The 16,202-nt window shown below is 45.0% G+C and overlaps 1 protein-coding gene across 3 annotated transcripts in view; it reads right to left on the bottom strand.

Annotated features, from left to right (window-relative positions):
* Window positions 1–16,202, bottom strand: part of CCDC88C (coiled-coil domain containing 88C) — a 916,777-nt gene that overhangs the window by 367,495 nt on the left and 533,080 nt on the right. For all 3 annotated transcript variants that reach the window (XM_069637440.1, XM_069637439.1, XM_069637438.1), the window contains exons 14-15: window positions 5,003–5,140; window positions 2,752–3,822 (exon numbers count right to left, since the gene is read on the bottom strand). In XM_069637440.1, the coding sequence (XP_069493541.1) occupies window positions 2,752–3,822; window positions 5,003–5,140 (1,209 nt within the window). The remainder of the gene's footprint in view (window positions 1–2,751; window positions 3,823–5,002; window positions 5,141–16,202) is intronic.

Here is a 16,202-nt window from a genome sequence, read left to right as displayed (position 1 = left end):
TGCTCCTAAGCGTTGAAACTATTCCCAAGTAGTCCAGAGGTGCAAAGAGTGAATTGCTTTTACAGCAGACTTTGGTTTGTTTCAGATTCAACATCTTGGCACAAGGTCCAAAAGTGATATCAAAGTCCAGCAGTCTACACGTGTTTTAGGCCTGAAAATACGGCACTTCCTCTGGACTGTAACTGGTGTTTTCAGGTCCTTGGCTCAGAGTATTTGATTTGATGTCACTACTGGACCTTGTGCCAAATGGTTAAAACTGAAATCTGCAAAAATATGCATTTAGTGTTCTACTACAACAAATTGCTCATTCCTTTCAACTTACATGGCTGACACTTATATAGCCTCAACTGCCCGCCTGCTCAGGCTGTGCCACCTGCTAGGATTTCTATCCACAACTCAGCCCTGCAGAGTGATGGGGTTATCATGTGGAACGTGCCTGCTACACGGACTGCCCACCAAAGATAAGTGCCTAAAACTCATTTGGAAGCACACAGACGTTCCTTCTTCGCCTTACCTCTTGCTTTTGTAGCATAAACTGCAAACATAAATGTCACTGGAGGCCTTGAATGCAACAAGGAAACTAACAGAAAAGATTAGTAGATAGTCGACAAAAGCCTGTCTGATTACAACGAAACAGGATGATCAGGGCACAGTATTTTAGGAAACTGTATTCTATGAGCACTGCCTCTCCACACACCCAACTCCATTCGCCCCCCTTCTCCCCCCGCTCCACAGGACATCATCAACCAAAGAATACGCAGGTGGTTGGAAGGTTATTCCCAGACTAATCTAAGATCTGCTTTTGAGAGTCTTTTTCTGTTGTCAGGTAAAAAGATATAGAGCAACTGGAATGCCCACAGCTGACAAATGGAGAGGACAATAGAAGTCGAGAGAAAAAATAATTATATCAACGAAGCAGCATCATCAGACCCTAAACTGAAACGTAACCCTTTTAAGTTGTAGCTGTTCGGTGGCGCTATAGAACCACTCAATAGCCAAAACTATTGATATGGAGTACAGGTAGGAGGGAGATGGGATGTGAGGAGGGAGAAGTAGCTTGTGGACGTTGTTTGGCTGCTTAGCCTCCCACCCACCAGCTTATGGCCATGCTAAAACCTGTGGCCATTCCCATCCACTATCTGTCTCTCCCGGCTCAAAGCACACCAACCTGGGATCTCTTTCTTTCCGCTACCTCTATTACACAGTAACATCACACTTTGTGCTGTATAGGCCCTGCCAGAGATATTTCTAAGCAATCTTCAGAGATTGAATGGGTTAATTGCAGCTGTAAAGGAAATCCTGGTGAAAAAAATATGTTTTAAATAAGTGGGCATTCAGCCATTCTACCCTAATTCTCCCCTTCTGGATTTCTCCCCCTTTCCTGTTCCCCTTTCCATCCCAGCTCCTCTACTCCTCCTTGCACCCTTACTGGTAAACCCCCTAGGTGTGTCCCCTATGTACAGCGCTCAGTTGCTTCCCAGATGTGTTGTGGTTATAAATCTCATACATAGATACATACATACATTCAATATATGTGTTCCTACACCTTTTCCTTGCACAAAGGTACTGTTAAAACAATTAATGGCAAAGCCAAACGTTCTGGCTTGTGTCTATTTCTTGACATCATCGGCCCAGGTACTCACCTCATTTCCTAGCTGTTGCCATTTTATGGCCTGGTAGTACAATAATGGTAGTGCCTGGCAAATGCCTATCTCCTGCCTGAACAAAAGCCAACATTTTTGACTTTTCCAATGCACCAGAAATCACCACTGCAGCCAGACTGTAAGGGGTCATCTTAAACGCTGTATATAGATTCACATCAACGGATTCATTATTTGCTGATGCACAGGACTGGATGCTTCCGCTCCCACCTGAACGCGCACAAGATTATGTCTGCCTGTTCATCTAATTACCCAATTTCTTTAATCACGGAATGTCGGTCCATGAAAACCACAAACCTGCCCCCGAATCCTACAATGGAGGAAATGCTGCCATCACCTGTAGAATTCGCAGCCACTGGACGGGTCACGTGTGCTGCAGAACACACACTGGACTCAATACAAAATGCTGAAAACCTATTTCCTCAAAGACACTCTCACCCGGACAACTCAGACTAACGCATTCCACTGAGGATTATGCAACCACACAGCCATGATGAACACAAGATGCCATCTGCGGCTACAACATCCAGCCTTCGTGATCTACATTAGCCCCCATCTAAGACTATAACACCCTGCCATGTAAAGGTACATAAGACTCCTAAAGTCCTAACACCCAACCCTCAAGAAGCTTGGTCTCGAGCTACAAGGCCCCATCACAGAGCAGCACACAAAGCCCCATCTTAAGCTACAAAGCCCAAGCGCCATGACGAACATGAAACTTCCTCAGGCTACTAAATCCACCCCCACGCCTCCCTTTATGACAAATCGGAGGTGGCTCCTCACCCATGGAAAACAAAATCAATAAAAAAGAAACAATCACATCACATTAACTTGCCCAAAAGCACTCTTCATTCCATTTTCATAATGTACAATGCAATAAAACAGCCATTAATAAATAGTTCTTTATAAAAAAAAATAACCATATGCAAACAAATGTTACAAGAAAAAAGCAATGGGCAGTATGTGGAGAATGCAGCTGCACAGCTCAAGCACAGACTAGTGTGACTTGTGAGGATATTGTGACCAATATTGGTGCTTCACTGTGGACAGGAGTGGCAACTACTGCCATTATAAATGAACTTCTGCCTACCTCTCGTAGCGTAGCTAGTGTTCTTTTATCGATGGTAACTTGCTTGATCAGATCTTTATTGTCTTTCTCCAGGTCCTTCATCTTACTGACCGACTCCCGGAACCTGCCAATCTCCTTCTCTAGTGTCCGGTTCTCCTTCTCCAATGCAGCTATTTTCACAGTGTTATCGTCCATGATGGCTTCCTTCAGCTCCACCTGCTGCCACAGTCTCTTGGCTTCCTTGTCCAGCATCTTCTTATCCTTCTCCAGCTGAGACATGTCATGCTCCAGCTCCTTGTTGTCCTTCTCCAGTTGCTCCATTCTTTTGCTGGAGATCTTCAGCTCCTCCAGGCTCCGCTGCAGGTTCTGGTTTTCCTTCTCAGTTTCCTGCAGATCCAACTCCAGCTGCTGGATCTTCTTCCCACTGTTTTCCAGGACCTGCTGGAGTCTCTGGTTCTCTGCATTCAAACCCTGGTAGCTCAGCTCCAGGCGCTCCGACTTCTTGCCCACTGCTTTCAACATGTCCACATTCCTTTGCAGTTCTTCCTTCTCCTTCTCCAACTTGCTATTCTCGGACTCTATGTGGGCCAGTTTTGTGCTGGTGAACCTCATGGTCTCCACCAGCCTCCTGAGCTCGAGGTTCTCTTCGTCCAGCTGCTTGTTGTCATTCTCCAGCACTTCCAGCTTGACAGCAACATTCTGCAACGTGTCCAGGGACTTCCTGAGTTTCCGGTTCTCCAGATCCAGAGTGCCGTTCTCCTGTTCAAGTATCTCAACCCGCTCAGTCACAATCTTCATAGAGGCCACAGTCTTGTTGAGTTTATCGTTTTGTCTCTCCAACTGCTGTACCTCCTTCTCCATTTCCTTCACTCTCTCCACTTTCTCGTTCACCCTCTCAAAGTCTTTCTGTAGCTGCTTCTTTTCATATTCCATCTTGTTGAGTTTACTGCTGGTCTCGGTGACGGCCTCATGAAGAATCTTATTTTCTTTTTCGATTTCCTTCACTCGGGCCTCCGCGCCGACTTGGGCCCTCTCCCTCAGCGACACAACCGCTTGGTTGAGGTGGTTGTTTTCTTGCTTGAGCTCAGTTATCTACCATAAATGGAAGAAAATGAAAAAGTGGTGAAAACATGACAGCATTTTGCGAAATGCCCCCAGGATTCCTGGCATGGAACTATAGTGCCAGTGCCTGGAACTATAGTAAACATTGTGTTCATGTTTTGCACAAACGATCTACTTGTACCCAATTAAATCATTATGTTTTGCAGGCTACAATCTTCTGAAATTGGACTACAAACACAGGATTAAAGGTGGTTTTAAGAACATGTTACATAGTTGGCATAAATGCAAAAAAAGACAAAGTTCGCATGTTCATCTTTCTTTAAAAGCCAGAAAATGGGCTGTTCCTCACTGGTAACCCACATGATCTTTCTTGGGAGTGGAATGGTTTCTAAAAAACGTATAGGAGTCACTAAACAAATACAGGTATTTATTCCACTGCAGCCAGGCGCAATGTATGCAGCTAGCTTTACCCAATACATATTACACATTCCACTGATGCCAGGGAAGCATATTGTGTGTATTCACAATGTGCAAAATGTGTGTTATTTGGGGAACCAACTTCTAACATTGAAGGTGCTCCTAGGTATAGAGATGACGTCACTGGGGGTATGTAATGGTTGGAAACATCGGGACTGCATGTACATATTCTAGCATTTGAACAGCACCTGTACCTCAGCTGGCAGTCATATATACATTTTACAGCATAGTCTGGTTAAATGCTTCCAACACATACGTAACAAAAAATAATGGGAAAATAACGCATATTATTGTCTCAGAGCCTCGTCAACACGGCCGCACATGCGCTTAAACACTCTCAAAACAGTACTGCCATGGAGGACGATCTTCTGCCTTAGTGTGACAGCACAGCACTAAAGCTACCGAGGCGCGACCTCTGGTATTAAAGCAGGAAGATTAAAAGACTTGCCTTCCTCCGTTATTGGACGTGTAGCAGCATGGTGCTGGACAGAACTTGCCAACATTGTGTTGGGGCAGCCTCCGCTACACAATAATGGAAGCACATCTTGATGGAAAAGTCATGATCTCTGCCCTGCAGCAAACTCATAGCACTCAGACCCCTGTGTAATGTTGAGAGGGGATGTCAAAACCAGATACATGGAACTCGCCCCCAAACTATGTTTTTGGTCTGCTTAGAAAGACTCGATAGGCAGGGGCTCCTAAAGGACGCGCAACTATTGTCAGAAGACCTCACCTCTCTGTCCCTGTCTGCTTTCACCTGCTCCAGGACACTTTTCAGCTGCACCTTTTCTTTCAATAGTTCCTCACTCAGGCTCTCCAGGTCTTGGCTGCTCTGCTTCTCTTTCTCAATCTGTGAGTGCAAGGCCTCAATCTGTGACAAGGAAGGAAAGAAAACAGGCGGTTCATGGTCTGTCTTTTACTATGCACTCGGTTTTGCCCCCACTCCAGTTCCTCACTCCCACCCTTACCCACCCCACCCCAAACACTCACAGGCCCTAGTGGAGAAGATGAACATGTACATTTGCATCAAAGAATAATCGACTCCTTTCACGCTTCTCTTTGTGGTCTATCAGCAAAAGTACATTTGGCACTAGACTCCTCTTGGAAAGAGTGAAAACATGCAGACTATTCAAATGTTCACAGACAGTCTGATCAAAACGAGGCAAGAATGCAATTTGCTGATTTGGATTTAAACTTTATTAAAGCTGCAGTGAGTTTAAAAGGCTGTTCGCTACATCTAACTTCAAGAGGGAGAGAATCAGGCATTCCGAATAAAGATTCAGGAGCTCAAATTCCGATGGAAGTCCAGAGGAAGCTTCAATAGCTTGCGTCACGGACAGGCTGAGAGTTCAAACATTTTCTGCTGTAATGCCCATAATATCAGAGACTTCGGAGCAATTTATAGCTTCATGGGATGGATTTGGGATACAGCACAAAACAAGAAGCACTGGATTAGTAACTTTAAGGCCAGACTAATACAGCATTAAACTGGCTGGTCTACAATTCAGTGCATTTCCTCACTGTATGGCTGGCCCAGTAGTACTGATTTAGCCTCTGAGCTGAGGTGGAAGGGCGGGCCGATAAGGATGGCACATTCCATCCACGCCAGTTAACCTTCTGGCAACCCTATTGGGTAGAGGCTACCGGTGACTGGCAGAGGGCTTCGCTGGGTAGCACATGTTTTCTGTAATGGGCGATAACTGACCACTTGGCCGGTAGCTGCACCCATCTCCAGGAGCACAGTGTCAAGAGACAGAAGGGCACACAGCTTGCTGCAAGCTTCCCAGTGGGGAGGAATGAATGGGTACAAGTCAGGTGCTCTTTTAGTACCTACCGAGGTTTGACCCTCAGCATGTACAGAATGATCCAATGGCTAGGCTAATCATGCAATAGAAAGGGGATTTATTGATCAGATTACAATCCTAATATTCAGAGTTAGTTTATGGTGAATTTTGGTTTACACTGTTATTTGTACTCTTACCATAACTGGGGGTTGCCAATATCCTTCCCCAATGTAAAATGGTGGCACCTCTCACACGGACTATGCAAAGTGTTTGCGTCGTGCGTCTGCTCTCCTGTGTGGAGTCTAGAATACCCAGGGCAAATGCCATACAAAAGAAAATCCAGTGGAAGCCAGCACTATTTTACCCACTCCTTCCGAGAAGTCAGGCCTTGCGGCTCCAATAGTGTAGTAGTCGAGGGTCAGCCTTTGAAGCAAGCGGTAACATTTATTAGGGACTGTTGAGCTCTAAAGAGACAGAGGGTGCAGCTGGGTGGAGTTGGCAGACTCCATGGCCATGCCTAAAGGTATTGGCAACCACAACCCAGTTGGAGAATGTTCCGAACAGATGCTGATCTCGCAGCAGCAATGAAGACCACAAGTTGTCTTTGGAGGAACCAGAATCACAAATGTGCTCTTCAGTGCATAGCAGGCAGAGTAGAGACATTTTGCGAGAAAACGGTCATACATTTCAGTTGGAGTTATTTTAGTAGGCAATAGTTAGCATTTATCAAGCAGAGAGGGCGACAGAGGGAGAGAGCAGTGTTCAGCCAGGCTAGTCCTTTCAGAGACGCTACATTTTAAGGCTACTGTTACAGTTTTATGCTTAACCCCAATTCCCTACTGAGACCACCAGCACTTGCTGCTGTACTTCTGGACCTTTTTCGTTCTATCCTGAATGAGGCAAGCCTTTTTGCCCCCATTCATTCATATTTGCTCTGACTTCATGGCAACTCTGTTCTTTTTGTGTTACCTTATGTTATGGAGTCTTGATTTCCTCAATTTCTCTTAAAGGCATCTGTGTTACACTTTTGCAGCACACAGCACCCTATGTGCAGTGTTGCTGGGGACCCTTTGGGATCTCCTTTTGATATTCTTAAACAATCCTTAAAAACAACTGTTTCTATGGATAGAGGGATACTTTATATCCTGCCTAAAACTTTAAATTGGAAGCGATCAGCACACACCACCTTATGTGGAGTAATAAAGGGATACTCAATACCTAGTACCCCCCCCCCCCCTTCTGTCTGCTCCTGTGACATTCTGGTCACAGTGACAACCCTATAGTTATGGCTGGTGGCAGTGGATGTGTTCTACCAACTTTTGTGCTATTTTCTACCGCAGACTGTATTCGCAGACTGGTCCCCGCCTAGGCTCAAGTGTGTCTGTGAAGGCAGGCAGCAGGGCAGGAGTTTTACACTCCCCTGTCCATGGTCTGCCAGACTCCCTGAATAGAACCAGTTCCTACTGGGGGGGGTTGGCTGATTGGACAGCTACCTAACCCTTTCTGTAACTGCTGGGAGAGTTTGCAGAGGAGTGAATGGGAATTTTGAGGTGAGGTTCCTGAGGCAGAAGGTAAGTCGACCACTGCAACAGAAGGTCCGAACCTGAAATGACCAGCAGCACCTGCAGACTCTTTTAGTAACCGTGAAGCGCACTGCTGTCCGGATCCAGTTTTCTTATCGACAGAAGAGGTCCGAAGACGATGACTCCTTCCCTTTGGTTGGTGGGACCAACCAGCCCAAAGACTAACAGCAGATCAAGCCATCTCCTGAGGTGCTGTGACCTTCCATGGCTGCATTCCGCTAATTCCTGGGGACCTCCGACCCATTTGCAGTGCAACATCTTTGAGAAGAAAAATCCTCTCTGAACTTTGGTGAGCTCCAGTTGGACCTCGAGAAGCACAATCCCACTCACCCAAGTCCCCTTACTGCATAAACTAGGCAGATCGACCGGACGATAACCCTCCTTTGTTGGAGCAGATAAAAAGGTGCCAAGACCACAGACCGACATGGGAGACCAAAGAAATCCTTGCGGAGGATCCTCTCTCATGACTGCTGCAGTGGCATCGCATTCAGTCCTTCCTTTCGTCACTAGGCCAAGGAATCAGGCGAACAGGTCTGTCAATGCTGCACAGGAGTGAATCTAGCTGCCTTTGCTTCTTCTAACGTAAGGCACTGTGAGGCTAAAGGTAGAACTTAACTTAAGCCGAATAGTCACTAAAGTGTGACTGGAGTGCTTTGCAAGGTGTTTGGGTGTACACCCATACCTCTGGCCCAGGCTTAACAGCCTGTGCTCATATAGGGTGTTCTTTCCAGGGTCCCTATAACTTGTGTTATTTTGCTAGGCATTTCTACTTAAGTGACTAAAGTATCCTGAGGAACGTTGTCCCACATAAGACTTTTGTTCCACTCCTACACTGACTTTTGGCTAGTTAGGGATTGGACTGCCAAAGCATTAGAAGCCTTGATATGTGTTACTATAAAGTACATTACTGCTAAAGTGAGGAATAACCCTCCTTTTCCTTCCTACACACTTTTGGCTAATATGATTTTACTAAATGTATGAACCTATCATTTCTCTGTACCAAATGCGAGTGTGCGGCACTACAAGTAATACGGTAGAATTGTCATTAGTGTCATTTTCTGTAACAGTTGTAAGCGTGAGCAACAACCAGTGAAGCAGTCACCCATGAAAAGTACTGTGAATAATTCGTATGAGTCTAAATAATTATTTACCTACCCTGCCTTGTGTATACAAAAACACATGTATATTTTAATATAACTTTCAGTGTGTAAGAGTGTCTTTAGACTACTGTATTGACTGTGTTCAGTTAAGTTACTTACAGTTCAAATCCTCATAATAAGATAAGCCTGGCTGCCTGGCTGCCGTGCCATTCTACCAAATCCTTTGGGTACTACAGACTTGTACTAAGAATTGGGGACCTGGATACCAAGGGATTGTTTGAGAGTCTTACCTCCAAGTGGACTTTAAGAAAACTCCTTTAACAGCTACCCTAGCAGGTTACTGTTCGACTGGATTGCTATACTCTGGCCTGGTGGACAGAGTTTAGGAGGCCACACTAGTTATGGTGAACAGGGACAACTTTGGGAGCTGTAGCCAAACCAATCAAGGTAGTATGGAGAGTGGTCAAGGCCAAGTCTCAGGAGAGTAGAGTGCTGTAAGGGATCCACATTGAGTCCAACGGTGAGCAACCAAAGATAACATATAAACAGGTAAGTACAACAATATTATAATTATTATGGTCAAAGAACACATTATGAAAAATGACTAACAGGTAGTAACATCACACAATACTAAATAATACATATATACAATCACAGCGAGGTAGAGTAAAACATTCAGTTCAGCTCCCACCACAAATATCTGAAATGGAAGGTAAGTAAATAATTATAACACCAACAGTCCACAGGAATCACAAACATAAGGTAGGAAGTCCAGCCCTAAATTGTATGGGCCCTTGTGCCCAAATGTTCAAAGTTTCCAATAGTTTTATGGAGTGGGAAGAAGTTAAGAGTAGGGTTCTGTGGATGGGAGGAAGGTTCCAAAAGTCAGCAGAGGACATATTCGGGTGAATAAGACTATTCCTAGCTTTCAAAGAGCTTTCTGCAACACATTTTGCCAAAGCCAAACAGTTGTAAGCGTATTAAAAGTTTCAAGGGTGGAGATAGGAGGGCAGTTAAGTATTGGCACAACTTCTCCCTATGGCAGAAGCTTAGCCTCCATTGAAAGATGATTAACACTTACAATGCCAGTAGGCGATCCAGAGTTCAGACTCAGTGAGATTAGGAAAGGAATACCAGAATAGAAGCATTCTTGAATGTGATTTACCCTCAAAACAAATGTGCACCACTAGAAGAGCAGAACGCGCAACAGTGAGCTACAGCAATGAACATAGGGTAGAGTGATGAATCCCTAGTGATTCCCTGAAATCCTTGGTCGGGGACCTTCCTCATGTGGCCAGGGGAAGGCAGATGCTTCCTGATCCTGATCCTGGGGGCGGTATTCTGTAGAAGGATCACATGAGTGGGGTGGGGCGACGGGTCAGGAAGAAGGGGAAATCCCCCTGTTTAATTTCCCCCAAAACCCTAGTCTTCTAATGGCTTATTGCAAAGCAGAAAGAGTGAAAAAAAATGAACTTTGTTGGTAGGGACTTCAAGCCCCATAATTCCCTCAGTACTGGGACGAGGAATATGGATGCAGGGGAACACTGCTGTGAAAGTGGTCAGCTAATTAGTGTAGATGACCTACACCTGAGGGAACTGAAAGGCTTAAAAAGTCCTCTCAGGTGCAAGCAATGAGGAACGAGCAGCAGAAGAGGAGAAAGCAGTGCATGCCGTGTATGCAGCTGAAAGTGAAGTTAGAGGCGAGAGAAGATACCAGGCCCACTGCAATGCCTGAAGCGGCAGCGGGTTCTGAGAGGGTCTTTGCCTCGAGTTCTCCCTGTTGCAGAGGTCAAGCAGTGGGAAGCAACAGAAGCGAGGGTAGTGTGCCTTCTTTAGAGGTTCCAGATGGCTGGGTTGCACCTGACCTTCTCCGGGGCAGAGGAAGCTCCATTTCCCAGTGGTGTGAGCAGAGGTCGGCCAGAGGAGGCTGTCCGCCCGATCGCAAGGAGCCACAAGAGCAGAAGACCTGCAAACACTAAGCGACTGACCCGGTGAGTTTACAGCTTGCAAGTGACTCTGGAGCACTCAGTCGCTGTCCGCGTGTTCATGACAGGCAGTTTGACTCATGTGTGAATGAAAGAAGCAGGGACTATAATTTTGAACACCGAACTATACGAAACCAACGAAAGTTATATCTGACAGTGCAAGCAAACATGTGAGAGTGTGGAAGGCCCAGAAACCCAGTCGGGAAGCTTTGGGAAACCCAAAAGCTTACAAGCATTAACCTAACCAAAATTGTGTGAAACTGAGCAAAATAACAAACATTGCTGTGTTGAAATACAGATCATCAGGTGATATAAACATACATTGCCAAACGCTAAGATAGAAGCAAAGTGAGACAGCATTCTGGTCACTATTTGGTTTTGGGTGTAGAGGGGATTGAAAGGTGGCACACAGGTTGCCCTTCTGGAGAAGGTTATCCAGATGGAGAGGAGCATAGTTGCAAAGGAGTCCTAAGAGCACCAATGTGATTGTTTCCCCAAAACTGGTTTAAAGTTTGATGCCAGAGAAACGTTGTGAAGTTGTTGTTCTAAGTTGGAAGTTACTGCTGAAGAACTCTGTTCTTGTTGGTTAAATACTGAACGGGCAGGTGAGTATAACCGTATGGCAAGAGGTTGTTGCTTAATAAGACCTGGCATGGGAGTAAGCCAGGTAGTAGTTGATAAAAGTGCTGAACTTTAGTCCTAACTCCTGTTAAATTGCGGCATTTAAAGAAGAATTATACAAACCTGTTGCAGGGGAGTTACAATTCTGCAGAAATCAAAGTGTGTGGCAAAACAACCTGACAAAGACAATTGCTGTTGTTCACTTGAAAAATACACAGGTGAAACTTGTTCTTGCTCCAGGAGGAGTTGGAACCTAATATTTCTTTTGGTACATTACTGAGACAGCCAAACTTTTTTTTTTATCAGGTTCACATCCTCAAGAACTGTATTGGAACTTTGTGCAAAACCAGGATTTCATTATTTATTTTGGAAGCAGAACCTTTCTCAGAACTGTGGAAGGGGAATTCACCCAGGTTATGAGAAGAGACATTGATCATATTGTGAATTCGATGCTATCTTATGTATAGTTGCTGAATTGAACTGCCATGCATTTCCTTATTTCTTTATTGAATGTACAAATGTGAGGGACAGATATCCTTTTGTTAGAGTGTTTCCTTTAGTTTATTTTAGACAGGGAAATCCTCATTAGGCTAGGGATAGTGAGGCGTTCATCCAACCTTTTTATGTAATAAAATGGATAAAGTTGAAAACTTTTCCCAAAGTTGTCTGACTCACATTTCTGACCCCTCACAGTGGATGCTCAGGATTTTAAATTGCTGGGATCTACATTTGGGTCCCCGAACCATCTGGTGATACACATACAATCCTGTGTGACATTAACTCTGTGTGCTTGGTGAGGAGCCAGGAATGAGATGCAGACACAGGGGATTCATGGATTGGGCCAACAACCTTTATTCAAATAAAAGTGGGCTGGGAAATGCCTTATTGCCCCTATTCTAAGAGGTGTTTCCCTACCTAAACACAACTAAGGGTCTGTCGAAGGTCAGAATGTCCATAGAAAAGCGTCCTGTGCCCAAAGTACTATTCAGGCCCTTACATTCTAAAAATCAACTCTCAGGTGAAAGGGAAAATGTCTTTGGCCTTGAGTAGTGTACAAATGTTCAACATACGTTCTAGAAGGATAGAGTTCCTTGTTCCAGAGGGTAGTTCCCATCCCATAGATTTATTTTCACTCTGTTTTACACTTTAAAGAATATTAGTTCATCATGTTTCCCTTGATCCAAAACACAACTGATGCACAAAATAACTTGGCAGTTAGTCTGCATCTTGGTAGGATACCTGGTATACTCTCCTGGCAGGTTTTCTCTCCTTTTCAATGTTTTAACACAGCTTTTTGCAAGTCCTGATGTATCCATCTCAGGACTTCCTAAGATGATATATTTGTTTTTGTAAGTTCTTTATGTTTATAGCAGCGCACCAAACCCTCAGGGATCAGAGCGCTAGTTACTGAAGTGCAGGTAAGAAGACTTACTTGGGGGAGCAAAATAACGCAGTATAAACAGATGAGGCCGCACCTCGTGTTACGGTGGGCTACATCAATTATACAAGTACATGAGTCAAAGAGGTAGTACATGCATACAGTGGCAAAGCCACACCTTGTGCTGCTGGGGCTACTTCATTTATACAAGTATCTTGGTCAAAGTGGTAGTACACGCATAGCCACACCTCATGTTGCGGTGGGCTACATCAATTATACAGGTACATGGGTCAAAGTGGTAGTAAATGCATACACTGGCAAAGCCACACCTCATGTTGCAGAGGCAGCAATGAGTAGGTACATGAAAGGTAAGATAGTAGATGTGTCAGTTATGAGTGTAAGAGATATGATCTGTTCAAATAGCTGCACCGCTATGAGGAGCCATCCCCTAGAAGGTGCAAACAAGAGGTATGATCTGTTCAAATAGCCGCACCGCTATGAGGAGCCATCCCCTAGAAGGCGCAAACAGTCAAGAATGGAGCAGTTACTAGACATCTGTTATGTTTCATGAGAGTTTCGCCGTGGGCATGCAGTTTGAACGATATTGTTAGATGGTGTGCCCTGTAGAGTAGCAAAGTATGGAGAGGAGGAGCAGCAGCGCCTCTTACCTGAGCGCTAGTGGTGGGCTCTTTAATGCTGCCGAGCTCCAGTGGAGAGAAGGAGCGGAATGCAGGCTCCAATGATACTGGCTGAAAGGCAGTCAGCGGTAGACAGGGAGAGACCGGGGCCTTTGTAGAGGGCCGGGCTTCGCTTCCCAGCTCAGCCGAGTCCTGCAATTAGTTGTGGGCATCAGCCTATAAGCATGCTGGTTGTAATCTTGTGGTTCCTCAGTGCTCCAGAAGACAGCATTCAAGCAGGATAAGGTGACGGCCATCTTTACAGTGGATTCGGTTCCACTTAATGTATATGCTGCAGTTACAGGAGCCAGTGCCTGGCTGTTGAAAGGCACATGCTCCCAATGGGAAGGCACTGCACTTGCATTTTAATGACGGTTCTACTTAACCTTGCCTGATATGCTTCCTTACCTGGACTTTCTTATGTGAATACTTTGGCAGCTTCCATCTACCGGGTATACTCTCCTGCCAGTGCTTTTCTCTTGTGACATGAATCCATCTGGTATACTCTCCTGCCAGAGATTTCCTTATATGTAGGCGGCATACACTTACAAACTTGACAGACTCTTATATTTCCATCATTCTGTCACTAAGTAATATTCACTAGTTTGCTGTTTCTCATACACTTCATTCAATGTTATTTGCTTTCAGGTGGATTGCCAATATGCCCTGGTGTGCCCCCACTTTCCTTGGGTGGTCTCCCCAGCTCTTGTTGGTGTGAATAAATTCTCCCGTGGTAAGACTGTAGCTCTTCTGAATTCCATTTCCTCTTGCCACCTCTGCTTCTCAGCTTCTGTGCCTCTTGCGGCTCCTGCTCTTCCGTCCGGAGTCTCTCCAGGTTTTGGCGGTGTGGAGGCTACCTTTTGGCACCTACAAATGCTCTTAAGCTTCTCGTCTGCTTCTGGCATTCTTGACCTCTGCAGTCAGCTCCTCTCGGTTCCTTTGGTGAGCCGGATGGCTCCACGGACCTCGCACCAGCCCTGCAGTCCCTCGTTCGACAACGAGAGGACTAGAGTTCCAAAGCCAGCATCTCTTTGTCAGCTGGTCTGTCAGTTTACATCTCCCGGTAGTTTACCTTTTCCTGGAAAAACTAGGGTGCAGCTTGTGCTCTTGGCCTCCCATTGATCTTCATTACTCGGCTCATCATCTTCATCCTGGTATTTTCGTAGTTAGGAAAAAAGCAGTCAGTTCTTGATAGAACAAAAGTGGATTTATAATCTTGATACGATCAAAACTGGTCTGAATCTGGCCATGGAATGGAACTTATTCTTCCATTAAGTTGTAATGCACCCCACGGACACTATTAAATTCATCGCTGAATTCAGACACAGCACCTACATAAAGCAAACCATCTTTTGGGAATGCTGATGCTGCTCCTACTCCTTACCACCCAGTTGGGGACAGGATGAGCAATATTGCCAAATACAGATATTACTCCGTATTCTGTTGATTATCTTTAGGTATACATGGACATGTACCAACACAAGAAGCCGTGTGTATCAACTTTAGGTTGGAAGTAAGTGACGCCGTTGATATCATGTGCAATAGATGGTCATTGCCACAAGTACACACAAGATACATTAAAACACCAGGCTGTAATTTATTTCCACAATAGACATGTGGAACCACATATCCGTAGAGCAGGGAGTGGATAACCAGCCCCCGTATTTACATGCACCCGGGACACGAAGCGTGTCTCCATACTATGGGGGACGGCGAGCGCACACATGCAGATGGTAGCACAAAGCATAAGGCAATAATCAGGACCTGCACCAAAATGTCTTTCCAACATGGAGCGGGTCCCGATCCAAAATGGCGACGACGCGCGTATACATGCAAACATCAACGTAGAGCAGACGTTAAAGATCACATCCATCCAACATGGCGGCGAGACGAACTCGGGCTGCCGCTAGATGCATCAAGCAGCTCCTGCAGCAATCGCCATTGTCCAGAAAACGGTACGTGTAATATGGACTAATAGATTAATGTAGGACATTGATAACAGCTAATCTCCAAATCAGTGACATAGATCCACTCTTTGTCCGTAGAACTCTCCTCGGTACTGTGAGGATACATCAATGGACAGTCGCTAGTCTCGACCCTAAAAGGCACAGAAAGCGAGAAACTAAAGCCTCGATCCTCCGGTCATAATAAGCCCACCCTGCAGAGCTACACCTACGCGCTACGAATTGACCTAGTAAGTGCCGGGATAGTGTTTCACCATTCACACTATGCACACATTATAATTGAGCTCCTGATAAGAGGCCCCCCCTCCCTTTTTATCTTTTGGTAGAACCACAGATAAGGTGGCGTAACTTGATGGGCGAGATAACATGGTTCCGGTCCTCCTCCACAAAATACTACATGGCGACATTGCAACAAGAAGTAGAAGATTCTTCAACCCAATGAAAGGTATACCTACTAGTATTTATGTGGGTATTATATATACTAAGATCTAAATGAGAGATGACAATAAGGAGAGAGTTAATACAGTTCTCTCTACCATTTTGCTGTCTTTCAGCTCGGGATTTATCGAGAGGTTTAAATCTGATGCCAAATAATACGATTTGACTCCCACACATCAAGGAAGCTACGAAAGTAGCAGGTCAGTGGGGGGTTTACCCCTTGTGCTGTTTGTTAAAATAATTATGGTCACAGTCATGAAACATGTATCCTTGTTTCTAAATGTGTTTTTTATTGTTTAATTTGTAGGTAGAATAAGCAGTACACATTGTCTAGTGCAAACTGCTTAGTTGTCCGCATGTCTAAAGATTGATAGCGTCCTGAAGAAGGGGATTGACTGCACAC

Source organism: Ambystoma mexicanum, chromosome 14 (assembly GCF_040938575.1).
Source record: "Ambystoma mexicanum isolate Mex_15411 chromosome 14, UKY_AmexF1_1, whole genome shotgun sequence".
Lineage (NCBI taxonomy): Eukaryota > Metazoa > Chordata > Amphibia > Caudata > Ambystomatidae > Ambystoma > Ambystoma mexicanum.
Note: the sequence above shows the minus strand (reverse complement) of the source record. Positions and strands in the feature narration are given on the sequence as shown.